This window comes from Cetorhinus maximus, chromosome X (assembly GCF_964194155.1).
Source record: "Cetorhinus maximus chromosome X, sCetMax3.hap1.1, whole genome shotgun sequence".
Lineage (NCBI taxonomy): Eukaryota > Metazoa > Chordata > Chondrichthyes > Lamniformes > Cetorhinidae > Cetorhinus > Cetorhinus maximus.
The window spans coordinates 1,043,533-1,059,876 of NC_135917.1; the positions used below are offsets into that span (position 1 = coordinate 1,043,533).

Here is a 16,344-nt window from a genome sequence, read left to right on the forward strand (position 1 = left end):
CAGATTTTTGGGGCTGGTCTCATGCCCACTTCACTCAAAGTCTGCTCCCTGCAGCTCTTTTATTTTTTTATTTGGAGCCTATTTCTCTACTTGTTTCTTTTAACAGGACCTATTTCTGTCACCTGTCTTTTATCATTTTTTTGGGACTTTCTTTTGGGACCTCTCCCTGTGTCCCTCCCTTGTCCCTGTCCCTGGGACACTTACTCGACGAATGGCACTCCGTACCAGGTCATCTGACCTGGGTTTTTGCGCCGCTCTTTTTTCTCTCTCCTGCGCAGGCGTGCGGTGCCAATTCTTGGCCTGAAGAATGAAGAGTAACTGAACTGCGCATGTGCAGCCAGTTCCCGGCCAGCACATGCGAGAGAGGTCCAAGGATCGTTGGGAATTGGAATTCCCGATCTCTGAACTTCAAAGTGAGACAAGTATAGGTTTCTGAACACAAAGCATTTATACTTCAACCACCCTCAAGTGTAAACACATTTTTTCCTGATCTCATTTTTGATGATCGCTCACCACTTACTCCTCCCACCTATGGAAATAATCTTTTCCCTATTCTTCCTTCGAACACCTTTTTGTAATTTTAAGAACCTCCCCTCTTGAGGCTGTCTGTGCTCCAGAGGAGACAGTCTGCTGCTGGCCAGGACACCTGGGGAGAACTCCTTTGAACTCTGAATAATGCTGTTCGATCTTTTATGACCTCCTGAGAGGAAAGACGGAGCCTTGATTTAACATCTTGTACAAAAGATGACACCTCTGACAGTGCAACACTCTCTCAGCACCACACTGGAGTGTCAGCCTAGATTTTGTATTCAGGTCTTTCAAATGAGGAAAAGGTGGAGGGATGGCTCTGTTAATTAATGATGGTATTGGTGCATTAGAGAGGGATTACCTAAGTTCACGAAACCAGAATGTAGAAGCAGTTTGAGTTGAGATGAGAAACGATAAAGTCAAAAAGTAACCTGTGGAAGTGGTGTACAAGCCCCTGATTGTAACCACACGGTAGGACAAAGTATAAAGGAAGAGATCATGGGAGCTTGTCAGAAAGGTACAGCAATAATCATGGAGGATTTTAATCTACAAATTGACTGACTGGGAAAATCAGATGCGCAAAGTTAGCCTAGATGAGGAATTCATAGAATGTTTTCGGGATAGTTTCTTGGAACAGCACATTCTGGAGCTAGCCAGACAACTAGCTATACTAGAGCTGCTACTGTGCAACGAGATGGGATTAATTGATAACCTCATAATGAAGGCACCCCTATGTAGCAGCGGTCATAATATGATTGAATTTTACATTCCATTTGAGGGAAAGAAGAGTTTGGTCCAAGAGTAGTGTTTTAAACTTAAATAAGGGCAATTATGTGGGAATGAAAGCAAAGCTAGCAAAGGTGAACTGGCAAATGAGGTTAAGGGATATGTCCATAGAGATGCAGTGGCAGACATTTAAGAGGATATTTCAAAATACATGAATGTATGAATGATTTAAGCCCCTTATGAAGACCACTGTAGACATCTCATCTCCACCAAGACTCAAAGGGGCCATCCATTGTTTAATGTTTTCCCACTTCCAACTCTGTCCTTATTAAATAAACACAGGCCACCCTTTGAAATTAAATTCCTTTAGGTCCATTTATCAACCTCTCAAACTCGGACGTTTATCTTACATTTAACAATTCAATCCTCAACCTAAAAGTTTCATCCCTGAAATTAGATGCTTTTGCAACAGCTTATGTCAATTGGATGTTTTAAAAGAGCTGAATTCCTTGTTGATGTAAATGTGTGAGGTACTGTGAAAGATTTTGTGCATGTTCTGCTTGTATTTTGCTTTGAACCTGGCTGCTTGCTCTGCTGTTTCTTGGGTTTCCACATAGTTTGCATGAAAGGCATCCTCGAAGGACTGCTAGGGTTAAACCAATGCACTATTCTTCACTTAAGTACGGTGGATGACAATAGTTGGTTTGGTGGGGGGTGGGTGGGGTGTAGGTTATTTTTTACTGGCTGGGTGTTGAACGCTGGCAGGGAGCACAAAGCACATTGTGAAGGAGAGGGTTGCATACCAAGAACTACCAACAAAATGTTGCTTCCATTTAATTTTAACAGGAAGTAGTTGGGCAGTATAACGTTTTTGTTTGTTTGTCATATGATTATTCCCATCAGGTGTTCCTTTCTGTGCTCCGCCCAGGTGATAAAGGTGAAAATCTACTCTAGGGTTCCTGGATTCAAAGCCAGTCTCTTTGTCTTTCTCTATGTCCCTTCCCACCCCCACCTGCTCTGTTAACAATCTTTGCCTCTGTCCACTGCAGCAGGGTTATTTTAAATTACATTGTTTTCTCCTCAGATTCCAGACGCTTGGCTTCTGCCTGAGATTGAGCCACAGGTCGCAGGGAGATTTTGTCTCGTCATTGATTTAGATGAAACTTTGATTCACAGTTCCTTCAAGGTGAGGCCAGTAGTTCTGAACCTGAGCCCCACAGGAGAGTCTCGTGGGTTGGCAGATCTCCAGGATGTTCCAAACTTCCAATTGTCTACAGCTGCCTTGGGTTAGGCAAAGGAAATTAGTCAGATAGGAAGGGGAAACCTATCGGGAGCCAGTCACTTTTGTTTTAAGTTCATTTTACAGGATGTGGGCATCGCTGGCTAGACCTATTGGCCATCCCTAATTGCCTTTGAGAAGGTGGTGGTGAGCTGCCGCCTTGAACTGCTGCAGTCCCTGTGGTGTAAGTACACCCATAGTGCTGTTAGGGAGGGAGTTCTGATTTTGACCCAGCGACAGTGAAGGAACGGCCGATATATTTCCAAGACAGGATGGCGAGTGGCTTGGAGGGGAATTTCCAGGTGGTGGTGTTCCCATCTGTCTGCTGTCTTGTCCTTGTAGATGGTAGCAGTCATGGGTTTGGAAGGTGCTGTTGAAGGAGCCTTGATGAGTTTCTGCAGTGCATCTTGTAGATGGTACACACACTGCTGCCACTGTGCGTCAGTAGTGGAGGGAGTGAATGTATGTGGAAAGGCTGCCAATCAAGCAGGGCTGCTTTGTCCTGGATGGTGTCAAGTTTCTTGAGTGTTGTTGGAGCTGCACTCATCCAGGCAAGCAGAGAATATTCCATCACACTCCTAACGTGTGCCTTGTCGATAGTGGATAGATTTTGGGGAGTCAGGAGGTGAGTTACTCGCTGCAGGAATCGTAGCCTCTGACCTGCTCTTGTAGCCACAGTATTTATATGGCTCGTACTGTCAGTTTCTGGTCAATGCTAACCCCCAGAATGTTGATAGTGGGGGAGTTAGCAATGATAATGCCATGGAATGTCAAGGGTTGATGACTAGATTCTTTCTTGTTGGAGATGGTCATTGCCGGGCACTTGTGGCACAAATGTTACTTGTCAGCCCAAACCTGGATATTGTCCAGGTCTTGCTTCATTTGGACATGGACTACTTCAGTAGCACACCAGTTGTGAATGGTGCTGAACATTGTGCAATCCTCAGTGAACATCCCCCACTTCTGACCTTATGATGGAAGGAATGTCATTGATGAAGCAGCTGAAGATGGTTGGGCCGAGGACACTACCCTGAGGAACTCCTGCAGTGATGTCCTGGAGTTGAGATGACTGACGTCCAACAACCACAACCATCTTCCTTTGTGCTGGGTATGACTCCAACCAGTGGAGATTTTTCCCCCTGATTCCTATTGACTCCAGTTTTGCTAGGGCTCCTTGATGCTACACTCGGTCAAATGCTGCCTTGATGTCAAGGGCAGTCACTGTCCCCTCACCTCTGAAGTTCAGCACCTGGAGTGTGTGCATGGAGGGAGGGAAAAATGCTAGTGTTTGTGACACTCCTGTATACTTGAAGGAGGCTGTCCACCCGGGAACTTGCAAGAATTCCTAAACCTTGCACTTGTGTCTCAACCTTTGTTGTAATTTGAATAGTACAGGGGGTATGTTGCTGGGAGTTACCGTGTGCAACTTCTGTTAACCTAACTCTGTCTCTCGCTGTTTCAGCCAATCGGCAATCCTGACTTCATAGTCCCTGTTAAAATTGAAGGGGCGACACAAAAGGTGAGAAACAGTTCAACTTATTTTCAGACTAAATCATCTTCAAGATTTTCCGCTCCTGTTAGGAATGTGACTTTTGTAATAATGTTGACAATGACTGGAGTCCTGGGTCTGTATTCCAGAGAGAAATCCCTGGGCATAGCTTGTTGGCATGAACTGAGCTGGAACAGGTAACTCTGGGACACACCTGATAATGGGGCTCGGGCCTGGTTTATGAGAACAGCTTGCTGGTGAATCAGATTTGACACAGCATGCCCTCTGCTAAGGTTCTGGCAGAAGTGCAGCCTTCCAGGATTGGTTCAGAGTCTTCAGGAATTGAAGATTAATCTCCTGCACATTCTGCGGCAACCAAGGAGAAAAGTCATAAGGATGTTTTTTTTTAAATGGAGAAGTTGGGAGGGGGAGGCTGTTTCACTGGGTGGGCTGGTTGGAAATAGGAGGTCATGTAATTAAAGCTCCAGGAATACATCCAACCCAAGAGAAGGTGGGGTGGATGGAGGCAAGCAGGGGTCAGCTCTGGTCTTCAACACTGCTATGAAGCTGTTCCTCCTCTCTCCGCATATTCTGTTAATTTTTTTTTTTAAAAAGGTACTTCTTTCGTTGCGGCCTGCAGAGGTCTCCTCTTAAGGACTGCCAGTTAGGCTGCAAGTTGACCTGGTTTTCCTGAATGCAACAGTCCTAGCAATGTTCAAAGCAGACCAGTTTCGGGAAGAGTTTCTCAAATAGACATCAGGGCCCTTTTTTTACTTGTATTCATAAAGGGTGTAATGCCCATTCCAGGAGCAGGCCCTGGACATCCCCTCTTTTCTGCCTTTATTAATATGGTGATCAATACATCTTCCTCGCGTCGCCATGTTGGATGCTTGTTTTATACCTGTAAAACTGGCGTTGTATTGACCAATTTCTCAGTCTCTCTGTCTTCAGGGGAATGGCTGGAAATCCTATGGCTGCTCTAGCACAGAATCACAGAAATTTACAGAACTGAAGGAGGCCATTTGGCCCATCATGTCTGTGCTGCCCAAGAAAGAGCTATTCAGCCTAGTCCTATTTTCCAGCTCTTGGTGTGCAGCCTTGTAGGTTATGGCACCTCAGGTGTACTTCCAAGTATTTTTAAATTTCCATAGTGGGAGTAATATTTTGTATTCACTGATTTTAGCTTACTTGAAGCTTTATTTTTCAGCCAGTGGTGAACTGGATTTTGTCAGAATTAGTGTCTGGCTGTGACCTGCTTCAAGTAATCCAGGATAGGCTGTGTTAGTTTAAGTTGGCCTATTCTTGATGACTTGTCTCAGGAGATGGTCTGCTTCACATCTGCAAGGATTGCTGATGGGATCTTCAGCAGTTACCAAATGTTCTGCAGATGGCGGGGGAGAGTGGATGGAGGTGCTGGCCTAATGACACCTTAACCTGAGTTATTGAAAATCAGTGAGCAACCAGTAGAGGGAGGTTAAGTTCATATGGAGCAGGAAATGGCCTGGAGCTAAAACAAAAATAAAAATAAAAATACCTGGAAAAACTCAGCAGGTCTGGCAGCATCTGCGGAGAGGAACACAGTTAACGTTTCGAGTCCGTATGACTCTTCAACAGAACTAAGGAAAAATAGATGAGAGGTGAAATATAAGCTGGTTTAATGGGGGGGGGGGGGGGGTGGAACAAGTAGAGCTGGATAGAGGGCCAGTGATAGATGGAGATAACCAAAAGATGTCACAGACAAAAGGACAAAGAGGTGTTGAAGGTGGTGATATTATCTAAGGAATGTGCTAATTAAGGGTAGAAAGCAGGACGAGCAAGGTACAGATAGCTCTAGTGGGGGTGGGGTGAAGGAATCGAAATAGGCTAAAAGGTAGAGATAAAACAATGGATGGAAATACATTTAAAAATAATGGAAATAGGTGGGAAAAGAAAAATCTATATAAATTATTGGAAAAAAAAGGGGGGGTATCGAAAAGGGGGTGGGGATGGAGGAGAGAGTTCATGATCTAAAATTGTTGAACTCAATATTCAGTCCGGAAGGCTGTAAAGTGCCTAGTCGGAAGATGAGGTGCTGTTCCTCCAGTTTGCGTTGAGCTTCACTGGAACAATGCAGCAGTGGCCTGGAGCTATCTGAATGGGGGAGGAGGTTGGGGAAGAGAGCTAATCACATTCTTGTATCCAGTGGGAACATACATGTTCTGTCCACCCTGCGTGGACCACAAACAAAGATAGCACAGATCCAAATTACCTTAGCAAGTACTCACCTCCAGTAAAGCAAATTAATTCCACAGTTCTTGGCACACCTTCCCTTCCCCTGGAAAGTAGAATTACTAAAGAGTCTATACGTCTTACCTTTCCAGCACTCGCCTTTCATCTCTGAATAAGCAGACAGCTGCAGTATTTGAGTGGAATTGGTCCAAAATCGTTGCCTCGGGGGGAAGGGGATGTGGTTGTGCTGGGTTCTAGTGCTGTTTCTAATTGTCCTGTGTGTTTCTTTCAGGTGTATGTGTTCAAGAGGCCTTACGTAGATAAATTTCTTCAAAGAATGGGAGAACTGTTTGAATGTGTGCTATTTACAGCCAGTTTGGCAAAGGTACCCTTCTAGTGGCACTGAGCTGGTTAAGCTGAAGAGCTTCATTTTTTTTTAAAAAAAAGGAATATTCCAAAATTGTAAAATGTAATTATGCCTCTCATTGCTTAATTTCTCTCGCTATCAAGTGGCTAGTTGCTAGGCCCCTGCTAGTCACTCCCAGATACAGTCCCCACAGTGACCTGGTGTAAAACATACTCTCTTCCGCATTGAAACTAGCACTCTATTATGGTTATGATGAACAATGACAACTGATTCCCATTTTAAGTAGGCCAGGTCTTTTAATGGGTGTGGGTAGGATGGCAGAGAGAGAAACTCTATAAATGTCTATATCTGAAGTAGGATGTCCCCTAATTTGTGTATTATTAGTTCTCAAGTTTACTGTGAAATACCTGTTGCAGTTGTGTCCATAATTCTTTTTATGTCTTTCCCCCATACCTGTTCGAACCACATACTTGGTTTCTCAGTACGCTGACCCTGTGACCAATTTGCTTGACAAATGGGGTGTGTTCCGAGCCCGACTCTTCAGGGAATCCTGTGTTTTCCATCAGGGTAGCTATGTTAAAGACCTCAGCCGTCTGGGCCGAGACCTGAACAAGGTCGTCATTATTGACAATTCACCCGCATCTTATATCTTCCATCCATATAATGCGGTAAGTAAAGGGGTTTATGACAGTGTGCTGTTGAAGGAACTTGCATTTATATGGTGCTTTTCATGACCTTGGGATGTCCCAAAACATTTTAACGCAATCAAGTACTTCTGATGTGTAGTCTTTGTTGCAACATAGAGGAATGCGGCATCCAATTTGCACACAGCAAGGAGAACAGTAATGACCAGATAGTCGGTCTGTTTTTTTTTTGGTGTTTAGTTTAGGGATAAATGTAGGTCAGGATATTGGGGAGAACTCCCCTGCCCTTCAAAGTAGCACCATGGGATTTCTTACATCCACCTGAGAGGACAAAAAGACCTCTGTTTAACGACTCACCTGAAAAATGGCACCTCTGACAGTACTGCATTCCCCAGTTATGTACTAGTGTCAGCCCAGATTTTGAGCCCTCATCTCTGCAGTGGGGCTTGAACTCACAACCTTCTGACCTGAGGCAAGAATGCTACCATTGAGCCCCACTGCCACCTACACAGCACCTGCTGCACTACTATACACATCAGGAAGGCCCTAAGTTTTTCGTGCTTCTGTTTTTTTATTTAGCTCTTCTCCAGTGGGGCACTACAGTTAACTGCAGGTCTCCTTTGGGTTAGGGAGGGGGAGGGCAATCAGTCAGGGTCCTGATTTGCAGTCCAGTGACCACTGATTATTGCACATATAGTGGTTGGCTGAGGTCAGGATCAGCTTGTGTGGTGGTACACCACAGTCGATTAAGCTGCCATTAAGGTCAAATACTGCCTGTGGAGCAGTACCCCAACAAGAAGGGATGGGAAAGAATTAAACCATTTGAGCTTGGCTTCTAGCTTTCAGCATTCTTTTGGCTTCTCTCTCCCCTCACCAGCTCCAGAGCATATGTTATAGTTTTGATATGACGCACAACAATTTTATTATGAAAGCCTTTTGTGCAGATAAATTCTCTAATGCAAATACCTACAAGTATCCTCCTCCTTCAGGTACCATGCCTTAAGAGGACATTGGTGACCATGAACTTCCATTGGATTGGTCCATGATTATGCTTGGCAAAGTACTGCAGTTGTTTGCCGTTGCCTTCAGCTGTATGGCTGACCAAGAAACTCTCCCGGTCTTTCTGCCTGCTATTGGGCAGAAGTGGAAGGATTTAGTGTTGTGATGTGGCAGGTGATGTGTGCCAGGCAGACCAAATCCACAAGGGAAACTTGGCTACGCTATCACAATGGTTTTGCAATTTGTATTTATTATGAGATGTGTGCATTGAATTCTGAAGTAATAAGTCCACTTTAGAGATTTTAAAAATTAAATTAAAACATTTATTAACAGAAGAAAACATTTCAAGCACATACGTGAGATTACAGTTACTTAGTACTATAACAAATCCTAAAATTCCTAATTAACTTGACTCCCAATTACACACCCTCTTTAAGGCAACAGTCCAAAATAGATTTTAAATTTAAAAAATAAGCCAGCAATGTTACCACAGCACCTATTTGACAATGGAATTCCAAAGGTTTTCCTCCAACTTTAATTACTGGACACAGCAGATTTTTTCAAAAATGGCTGGTGGCTTCCCCAAAGCTGTTTCATGCGCTCCTGTTAGATCTTAAGTGGCCCCCCCAACATAGTCTTTCATTCCCCTTTTATATATGTTTCTCTCTTTAATCTGTAAAGTCCATTGTTCCAGATGTCTTTGTAAATTTACTTTTCCCATAATATAAAAATCTTTCATGTTGCCCATATGACCTTTTTCCTTTTGGGGGAAAAATAAACACACTGCTTGGCCCTGCTTATCTTACCAGTTATAAGTATCCTACCATCCATTTAAAACCCTACCATCCCTTTAAAATCCAAACAACTCCTTCACTTATCTAAAAATGCAAATTCCCTTCTCACCTTATATGCTAAGACCTCATCCATGTTTAATCATTCGCATTTCAAGAACTCTTCTACACCTAATAAAGGAATTAGGATAATTTCAAGCTTGCAGTCTAGCTGACTCCAATTCAATTAAATCACACACACAATCATTCATACGCTCACCTATAAACCCACTTTACAATAAATCACAATCTAATGAAAAATATATTATTTTCATGACATCAGGCTGATGAGCAACCTGTTTAGCCACATTATGAATGCAGCTTCCATGACTATCAAGTCCTGAAGTGGGACTTGAACCCAGAGCTAAGGACACTACCACTGTGCCAAAAGACCACCTTACCTATAAGTATAGGGAAAACAATTCAAATCTAGAGATGGGAGGTAAAATTATATAAACCGAATCAATTTTTTGGAAATAAATGTCGAAGGAGTGGCATATCAAGAAAATCTCATGATATTGGAATTTATTGTTAGAGTAATAATGGTATGTGTCTGTATGTATGTGAGATTTAATTGAATTAGAGGCAGCTAGTCTGGGTGCCTTGATCTAAGAAGAGAGGTTAGGTTTGAAATGTTAATTAGATAAACATGGGGAAGTTTAGAAACATAGATGTCAAGGATACATTTGCATTTTGAAATAAACCAGATTGTTTTCAAAGCAGGGATAAAATGTGTCACCTAACCAGGTGAAGTTTAGAAACGATGTGTTTATTTTTCCCAAAGATTACTGGTAAAACTTAGTGCTATGAGAGGGTTTTATTATCAGGGAGATAAAGTCCAAAGACATAGTGAAACAATGGATATTTGCATTCAAAGAGAAAGATATGTATAAAGAAGGAGCAAGGGCTGTGTGTGGGGGAAGGCATTTTTAAGATCTTACACGTGTGTGAAAAAGCCTTTAGCCATCTATGCCTCGAGCTACTGTTTTCAAAGGACTGAAGTTAAGAAAACTCACTTAGAAGTCGACTTGTTCAGGGTATCATATTTCTTTGCCTGGGTCTTTTAAAATCTGTCTTACTGTTGCCTTAACGTAAGTTGATTAGCGGATTTAGAAATTATCATAGTAATTTGTAGATCTATGTACTTATTTAAAGTCATTTCTTCTATTAATAAATGTTTAATCTAGTTTTGTAAAAACCTGTAAGACTTAGTGGTCTTACAGTTTCCCTTTGGGATTTGAACAACTCAGCATTTACCATTGGCTGTTCCATAACAGGGCAATTTAATATGGTCATATCGTAGGAACATAGGAAATAGGAGCAGAAGTAGGCCATTCAGCCCCTTGAACCTGCTCCACCATTCAACTAGATCATCACTGATCTTCTACCGCAAATCTTCATCACCATGGTAACAATGGTTGCTGGGATACCATGATTATAATCTTTTGGCTTTATAATGCACACCAATTCAGATTTTTTTTTAAAAACCAGGTCATGGTGATTTAATAAAAGCACTGCTTGTAGTTTTACTGCACCATAGCACAAGGTTCAATTTCCTTGTCTATGTTTGCTGATCTCAGCACTGGGAGTGTTATAGTCACCCTTTGGGGATGTGGAAGGGTTGGGAGGAGGGAGTAAATTGGCTGGAGCTCCTGATCACTACCCAGTAACTCCTGCTTCTTTGTCTGAATGATGGTTGAAGTTGAGGTTGAACTCTGTGATGCCTCCATAGTTGAATAGCTTGCAACCTGTCACTTTTGAGACTTGCACATGGTAATCATAAGGGTGAGGTAGCAGAAGCTAACTTACTCTGGGACTGTTAAGTCAGGAAAGAAGAATGAGTAAATTTGTGGTGTTTGGGTGGGGGAGAGTGAGCAGGAAATGCAAGATGTCATGATTTCTTTTTCTCTCCCATTGACAGGTGCCAGTAACATCTTGGTTTGATGACCTATCTGATACTGAGTTACTCAGCCTAATCCCTGCCTTTGAGGGACTCAGCCAAGCGGAGAATGTCTACATCGGTCTGGGACGACTGAAGCCAAGCATTCATGGCAACACCTCATAACCTCCACTCTGATTTGTTTCTCCAAGGTATAGAATGTTATGGTGAATGAGCTTCACAATTAGATGAGGTAGGAGGGCACGAAGAAGAAAATCTAGAAAGTAGAGGAACACTTCCTCATGACAGAATGGACTTTGTGGGGGTGTACATTTTGGGTCTATCCAAACCTTAATGTGCCTAATATCTTAAGTTTATAACCCTGGGATATGGTGAACCTTTATCAGGTTGAATACATTGAAAATTTTTTTTACAAATGTATCTGGGCACTCAACTACTCATTTTAAAATCCACGTACCACTTTGTTTCTGTGTTATATACATATAAAAAGTTCATGCCTCCCTTTTTTAGGCACAAGAAAGATGCACAAATATGTTCCTTTAATATAACTTGTTTCATTAAATACAAGCTTTTGGATGGGGGTGGAAACTTCTCAACTGTAAATAAATGAAAAGGATAATGCACTTTTTAAAGTTAACATCACTGAAATTGACCGTGTAATTCCAGAAAATAGCTGCTAATCAGGTTTTTATTTTTCTAATTTTATAAACATGCAGAATATTCAACATTACTCAAACTTAGTGTACACTACTTAAAAAAAAAAACTGGACATTAAAATCAAACCTTTTGAGATGTTTTAAGAGGGCTGGTGTTAGGTTTTTCTTGGTTTTCACTATATTCTGGACAGTAAGGAATCTTTTTTAAATGGAGTATCAAATCTTGGCTTCTCTAGCTCCTACTGCAGAACAGTTGATGGGCATACAAAATTGGAGGGATCAAATGCTAAACTGACCTTGGGAAGGAGTTGACTGTTAATTTTCAGAGAGCATCTTTTCAAACAGTGGTGTTTCCTTCAAGTTACCAGTAGGCTGGTCGATGACTATTTTAATGTATATCTCATACTTCAGGTTACTTTTCTTCCTTCAAATGTCCTTAAATAAGCCTTGAGGGTGACTTGAATGAAAGACAATCAAAAACTTGCCTTGAACTAGTCTTCCTGTTTTGTCTCCAATGATGTATGGGATGTTTTTAAATGTTTAATTGAGAGGCTAGGTGGTGCCTTGTCTCTAGTGTCTTCCTGCTTTGAGAGCTTGGGTTTTGAGTGCAGTTCCTAGTGGCTCTGAAATCAGAGTTCCAAAATGCACAATTTGACACACATTGCACAATCTTACTCTGCACTCCAGTTACCAGCCTTGCTCCAGAATCTTTCCTTGTTTCCCTATGTACAGCTGCTTTTGATCTTGTGCTTCATATCATCTGATGGAATAAAAACAACAATTTATTGTTCTGTGTTGTGCTTGTCTTATTCTGGGGTGAGGGGATTGTTGTAGGAAAAATGTACACCTAAGATGAGATAATCAAGGGTACTTCCTCACCGATTTCCATTTTGTACCAGCACTGACCTCCATCATAGGAGCATAGAAACAGGCCCAACCAGTGTGTTAACATTTACCCTTGGTACAAGCAAATAGTTTAATCACATCTTGCCAGCTTACTCTACTTTTCCTTCATCCACCTATCCAATTCCATCTTGCATAGTTTCTATATCAAACATGAACTCTGCAAGCAAACTCCATGGCCTCACAACTCCCCCTGTAAGAGCGAACTTGCATTTATCGTCGGCTGTTCTTCAATTCAAGGATGACACCTACTCAGGGTTGAGAGTTTCTCCTGTGGGTCTTCATGTGACTGAGCAGGCCAATTTTCAACCCCCAGATCTTTGGGCATGTGGAGCAGAGTGCCCCACAAGGTTGTGATATCTGGAGCACAGGATTTCCTTCCTTTTCTTTCCTTCTCTGCCATCACTCTACCTCACCATTAAGGTGGTGGAACTTGAAGCTTGATGGCCAAGTTGTCGCTATTCTGAGTGATTAGTAGCAAGCTCTTCCCAGTCACTAAGGTCAATGCTGCTGTGCTTCAAGGAGAGTCTTGGCATATCCTTGAAGCATTTTCTTTGTCTTCCCTGGAATGTGGCCATTTGAGAGTTGAGAGAACAGGATCTGGTGGGGGAGATGATTTTCGGCCATGTGGACATAGTGGCCAGTCTGTGAAAGTTGATTTTTGCAGGAGTTTTTGCCTGTTTGCATTTATACATACCTTTCACAACTTTGACATCCCAAAGTGCTTTGCACCAAGCATATTCTTTGTGTACTTTTGAATGCCCTAAGTGTAATTTAGGAAATCCAACAGCCAATTGTGCACAGCAAACTCCCACAAATGGCAATGTGATAATGACCAGGTAACTTTTTTTTAAGCAATGTCAGCTGAGGGGTAAATATTGGCCAGACCACTAGAGAAACTCACCAGCTCTTTGAAGTAGGGCTGTGAGATCATTCAAGTTAACCTAAGAAAAGATAGGGCCTCGGTTTAACATCTAATCTGATAGGCAGCCCTTCTGAGTGCAGCACTCTTTGTAGTGGACTGAGAATGTCAGCCTAGATTTTGTACTCAAGTTACTGTAAATAAGTTTATCCTGACCTGTGTTCTGAATCTCTTGCATTTAATCCTGACTGTCAAAGTAACTGCCACCCTGTTGAAAGCACAGTTTTTGCATATGTAAAACAAAAACAGAATTACCTGGAAAAACTCAGCAGGTCTGGCAGCATCGGCGGAGAGGAAAAGAGTTGACATTTTGAGTCCTCATGACCCTTCAACAGAGTTCTGTTGAAGGGTCATGAGGACTCGAAACGTCAACTCTTTTCCTCTCCGCCGATGCTGCCAGACCTGCTGAGTTTTTCCAGGTAATTCTGTTTTTGTTTTGGATTTCCAGCATCCGCAGTAGTTTTTTTGTTTTTTGCATATGTAAGATTGCTGTAATAGATAATAGGGTGCTGAATGTCTATGGCCCCTTGTTCTAGATGACCCTGAACTGAGCATCATTGAGGTCAGGTTTGGAATTGAGCAGAGCTGAAAATTTAACCTGCAATTTTCTACTCTGCAGAAATTTCTGATCCAGGTTCCAAAGGCTAGATATGTCTGGGTTCTCCGCTATGTGTTTCAGTTTTGATTTTATAGTTTGTTTTGGGGAGTGTTGGCTAAAGGATGTTCTTGATTGATACATGGCAGTGGTTTTACACTCCCAGAATATGACCCCAAATGATTTGTTTACAATTAGCAATGAGACTGTGAAATTGATAGTGAATTTGACTGTCAAAGTAACTGCCACCCTGTTGAAAGCACGGTTTTTGCATATGTAAGATTGCTGTAATAGATAATAGGGTGCTGAATGTCATCAATGGCCTTTTTAGAATTAGAATGAATATAAAAAAACATTCTCAGGATTTGGCTGTTGCTGACATTTTATTACCTGTCCCTTATTGCCCCTTGAGAGGTGATGGGCCTTTTTTCTTTAAACAGTGCAGACTATGTGGTGACGGTGCTCCCATAGTGGTGTTAGACAGGGCATTCCAGCATCTTGAATCAGTGATAGTGAAAGAACAATGATTATGGCCTGGAGTTTTGCTACTGAGGCGGGTGCACACAGTCGGGAAATTTTCCAGCCCATCGCACTCACCTCGGTTGGGGGAAAAAGTGCCCCGAATTATGTGATCTTTGTACTGGGGGTGCCAGTATGTGCTGGAGTCAGGCAGCAGCCCCCAGAAACAGTTGAGGCAGGCACAGACTGCTGAGTGCCAAGGCAGGCCCACTTCGGTTCTCTGGGACTTCATTCCAGTTGTTTTATTCAACATTAGGCCCTCTAGCCTTCATCCCTCAACCCCCGCCTCCCCCATCCACTCCACATGCCCCATGCATGCTAACTGATGCCCCTTCACCCATCCCAATTGCCCCTCATATGCCAACTTGGTACCAGCTCATGACTCCCCCACTCACCCCTAAGGCCCCTTATAGCCTCTGTCAAAATAGTGCCCTTGTGCCAACCAATGCCCACCACCCTTTGCCCTTAGTGGGTGAGTTGGGTTGGAGGGTGTACCTACCAAGGGCAGACTTTAGGTGCAATGCTGAGATTAAATAAAATAATGTTCTCCATATCTATTACAGACCTCACTACATGGGGAGACAGTGGCATAGTGGTATTGTTGCTGGATTAGTAATCCAAAAGCTTGGGCTAATGCTCCAGGCACATGTTCAAATCCCACCATAGCAGCAGCTCGTGGAGTTTAAATTCAATTAATAAAATCTGGAGTATAAAACTAGTCTCAGTAATGGTGGCCATGGAAGCTATCATCAATTGTTAGAATAACCGCGCCCCCCCCCCCGGTTTGTTAGTGGCCTTGAGGGAAGAAAATTTGCCATCCTTACCCGGTCTGGCTATGTGACTCCAGACCCACAACAATGTGGTTGATTCTTAATTGCCCTCTGAAATGGCCTAGTAAGCCTCTCAGTTCAAGGGCAATTAGGGATGGGCAATAAATGCTGGCTTTGCCAGGAATGCCAACATCCCATGAAAGAATGAAGAAATAAAAATTTAAAAATACACTCATTGATAACAGTCCATTCAATATTTTTAAATCCCTCTCAGTACCTAGTCCCTTAAAAAACAAATATTTACATTCATAACTCATGATCGAAGACAGCTAATTTCTTAATAGCCTCTTGGAGCTGTCAATCAAACTGTGAACATACAGCCCCCTGCTGATAATGATAGGTTGTGGTAGCAGTCAAGCAGTAATAATGCTATGATAGCCCTTAGGGTAATGTTACCTAACAGCTATTGAAACTGCAAGCACTGATTTTTTTTTCAACTCTGAAACATAGGTAGGCTATTGATTTTAATTTAAAGGACGGGACTTTGCAATTTGACAGTTCCACAGAGCTTACTGCCTATTATGAGCATTTACATCTCTTTTTTTTAAAATGGTAACACTTACACTGCAGGATAAGGCCCTGGCTCCTGTAAAAATGGGGTCTGTTTGAAATCTGCATTGGATTCAACTGGCCCTGCTGGGTTCAGGTTTCCCCCATTTGTGAGTCACGGTCCACCCTCGTCCCCCTATTGATGAAAGAAGGATCTGTCAGAAATGGGGGTGGGACTTCTGGATCCGGGGCCCAGAGCCATTTTGGATAAGGCATGAAAATCCAGGCCTATATGTCCAAGTTGGGTTGGTGTGTGACTTTGAAGGGAACTTGGAAGTGAAGGTGTTTCCATTTGTCTGTTGCCCTTACCCTTTTAGGTGGTGGAGGTTGCAGGTTTGGAAGGTGTTGTTGAAGAAGCGTTCGTGAATTTATTTCCTGCATTCTGTAGATAGTGCACAAT

At 42.5% G+C, this 16,344-nt stretch overlaps 2 protein-coding genes across 2 annotated transcripts in view; one reads left to right on the forward strand and one right to left on the reverse strand.

The window, feature by feature from the left end:
- Window positions 1–16,344, reverse strand: part of LOC144672776 (EEF1A lysine methyltransferase 3-like) — a 192,689-nt gene that overhangs the window by 114,532 nt on the left and 61,813 nt on the right. The window lies entirely within an intron of this gene.
- LOC144672591 (carboxy-terminal domain RNA polymerase II polypeptide A small phosphatase 2-like) lies at window positions 330–12,415 on the forward strand. The gene is made up of 6 exons (XM_078534413.1): window positions 330–413; window positions 2,339–2,440; window positions 3,996–4,052; window positions 6,523–6,615; window positions 7,080–7,265; window positions 10,992–12,415. The coding sequence occupies exons 1-6, from the start codon at window positions 330–332 to the stop codon at window positions 11,133–11,135; spliced, it is 666 nt and encodes a 221-aa protein (XP_078390539.1). The 3' UTR covers window positions 11,136–12,415.

What these genes read in the sequence shown, in the direction of transcription:
- LOC144672591 (XM_078534413.1), top strand. Translation starts at nt 330, where the DNA reads ATGTGCAGCCAGTTCCCGGCCAGCACATGCGAGAGAGGTCCAAGGATC. An exon ending in TGATTCACAGTTCCTTCAAG is followed by an intron (nt 2,441 to 3,995) that starts GTGAGGCCAGTA and finishes TCGCTGTTTCAG; the next exon opens with CCAATCGGCAATCCTGACTT. An exon ending in TTACAGCCAGTTTGGCAAAG is followed by an intron (nt 6,616 to 7,079) that starts GTACCCTTCTAG and finishes TTGGTTTCTCAG; the next exon opens with TACGCTGACCCTGTGACCAA.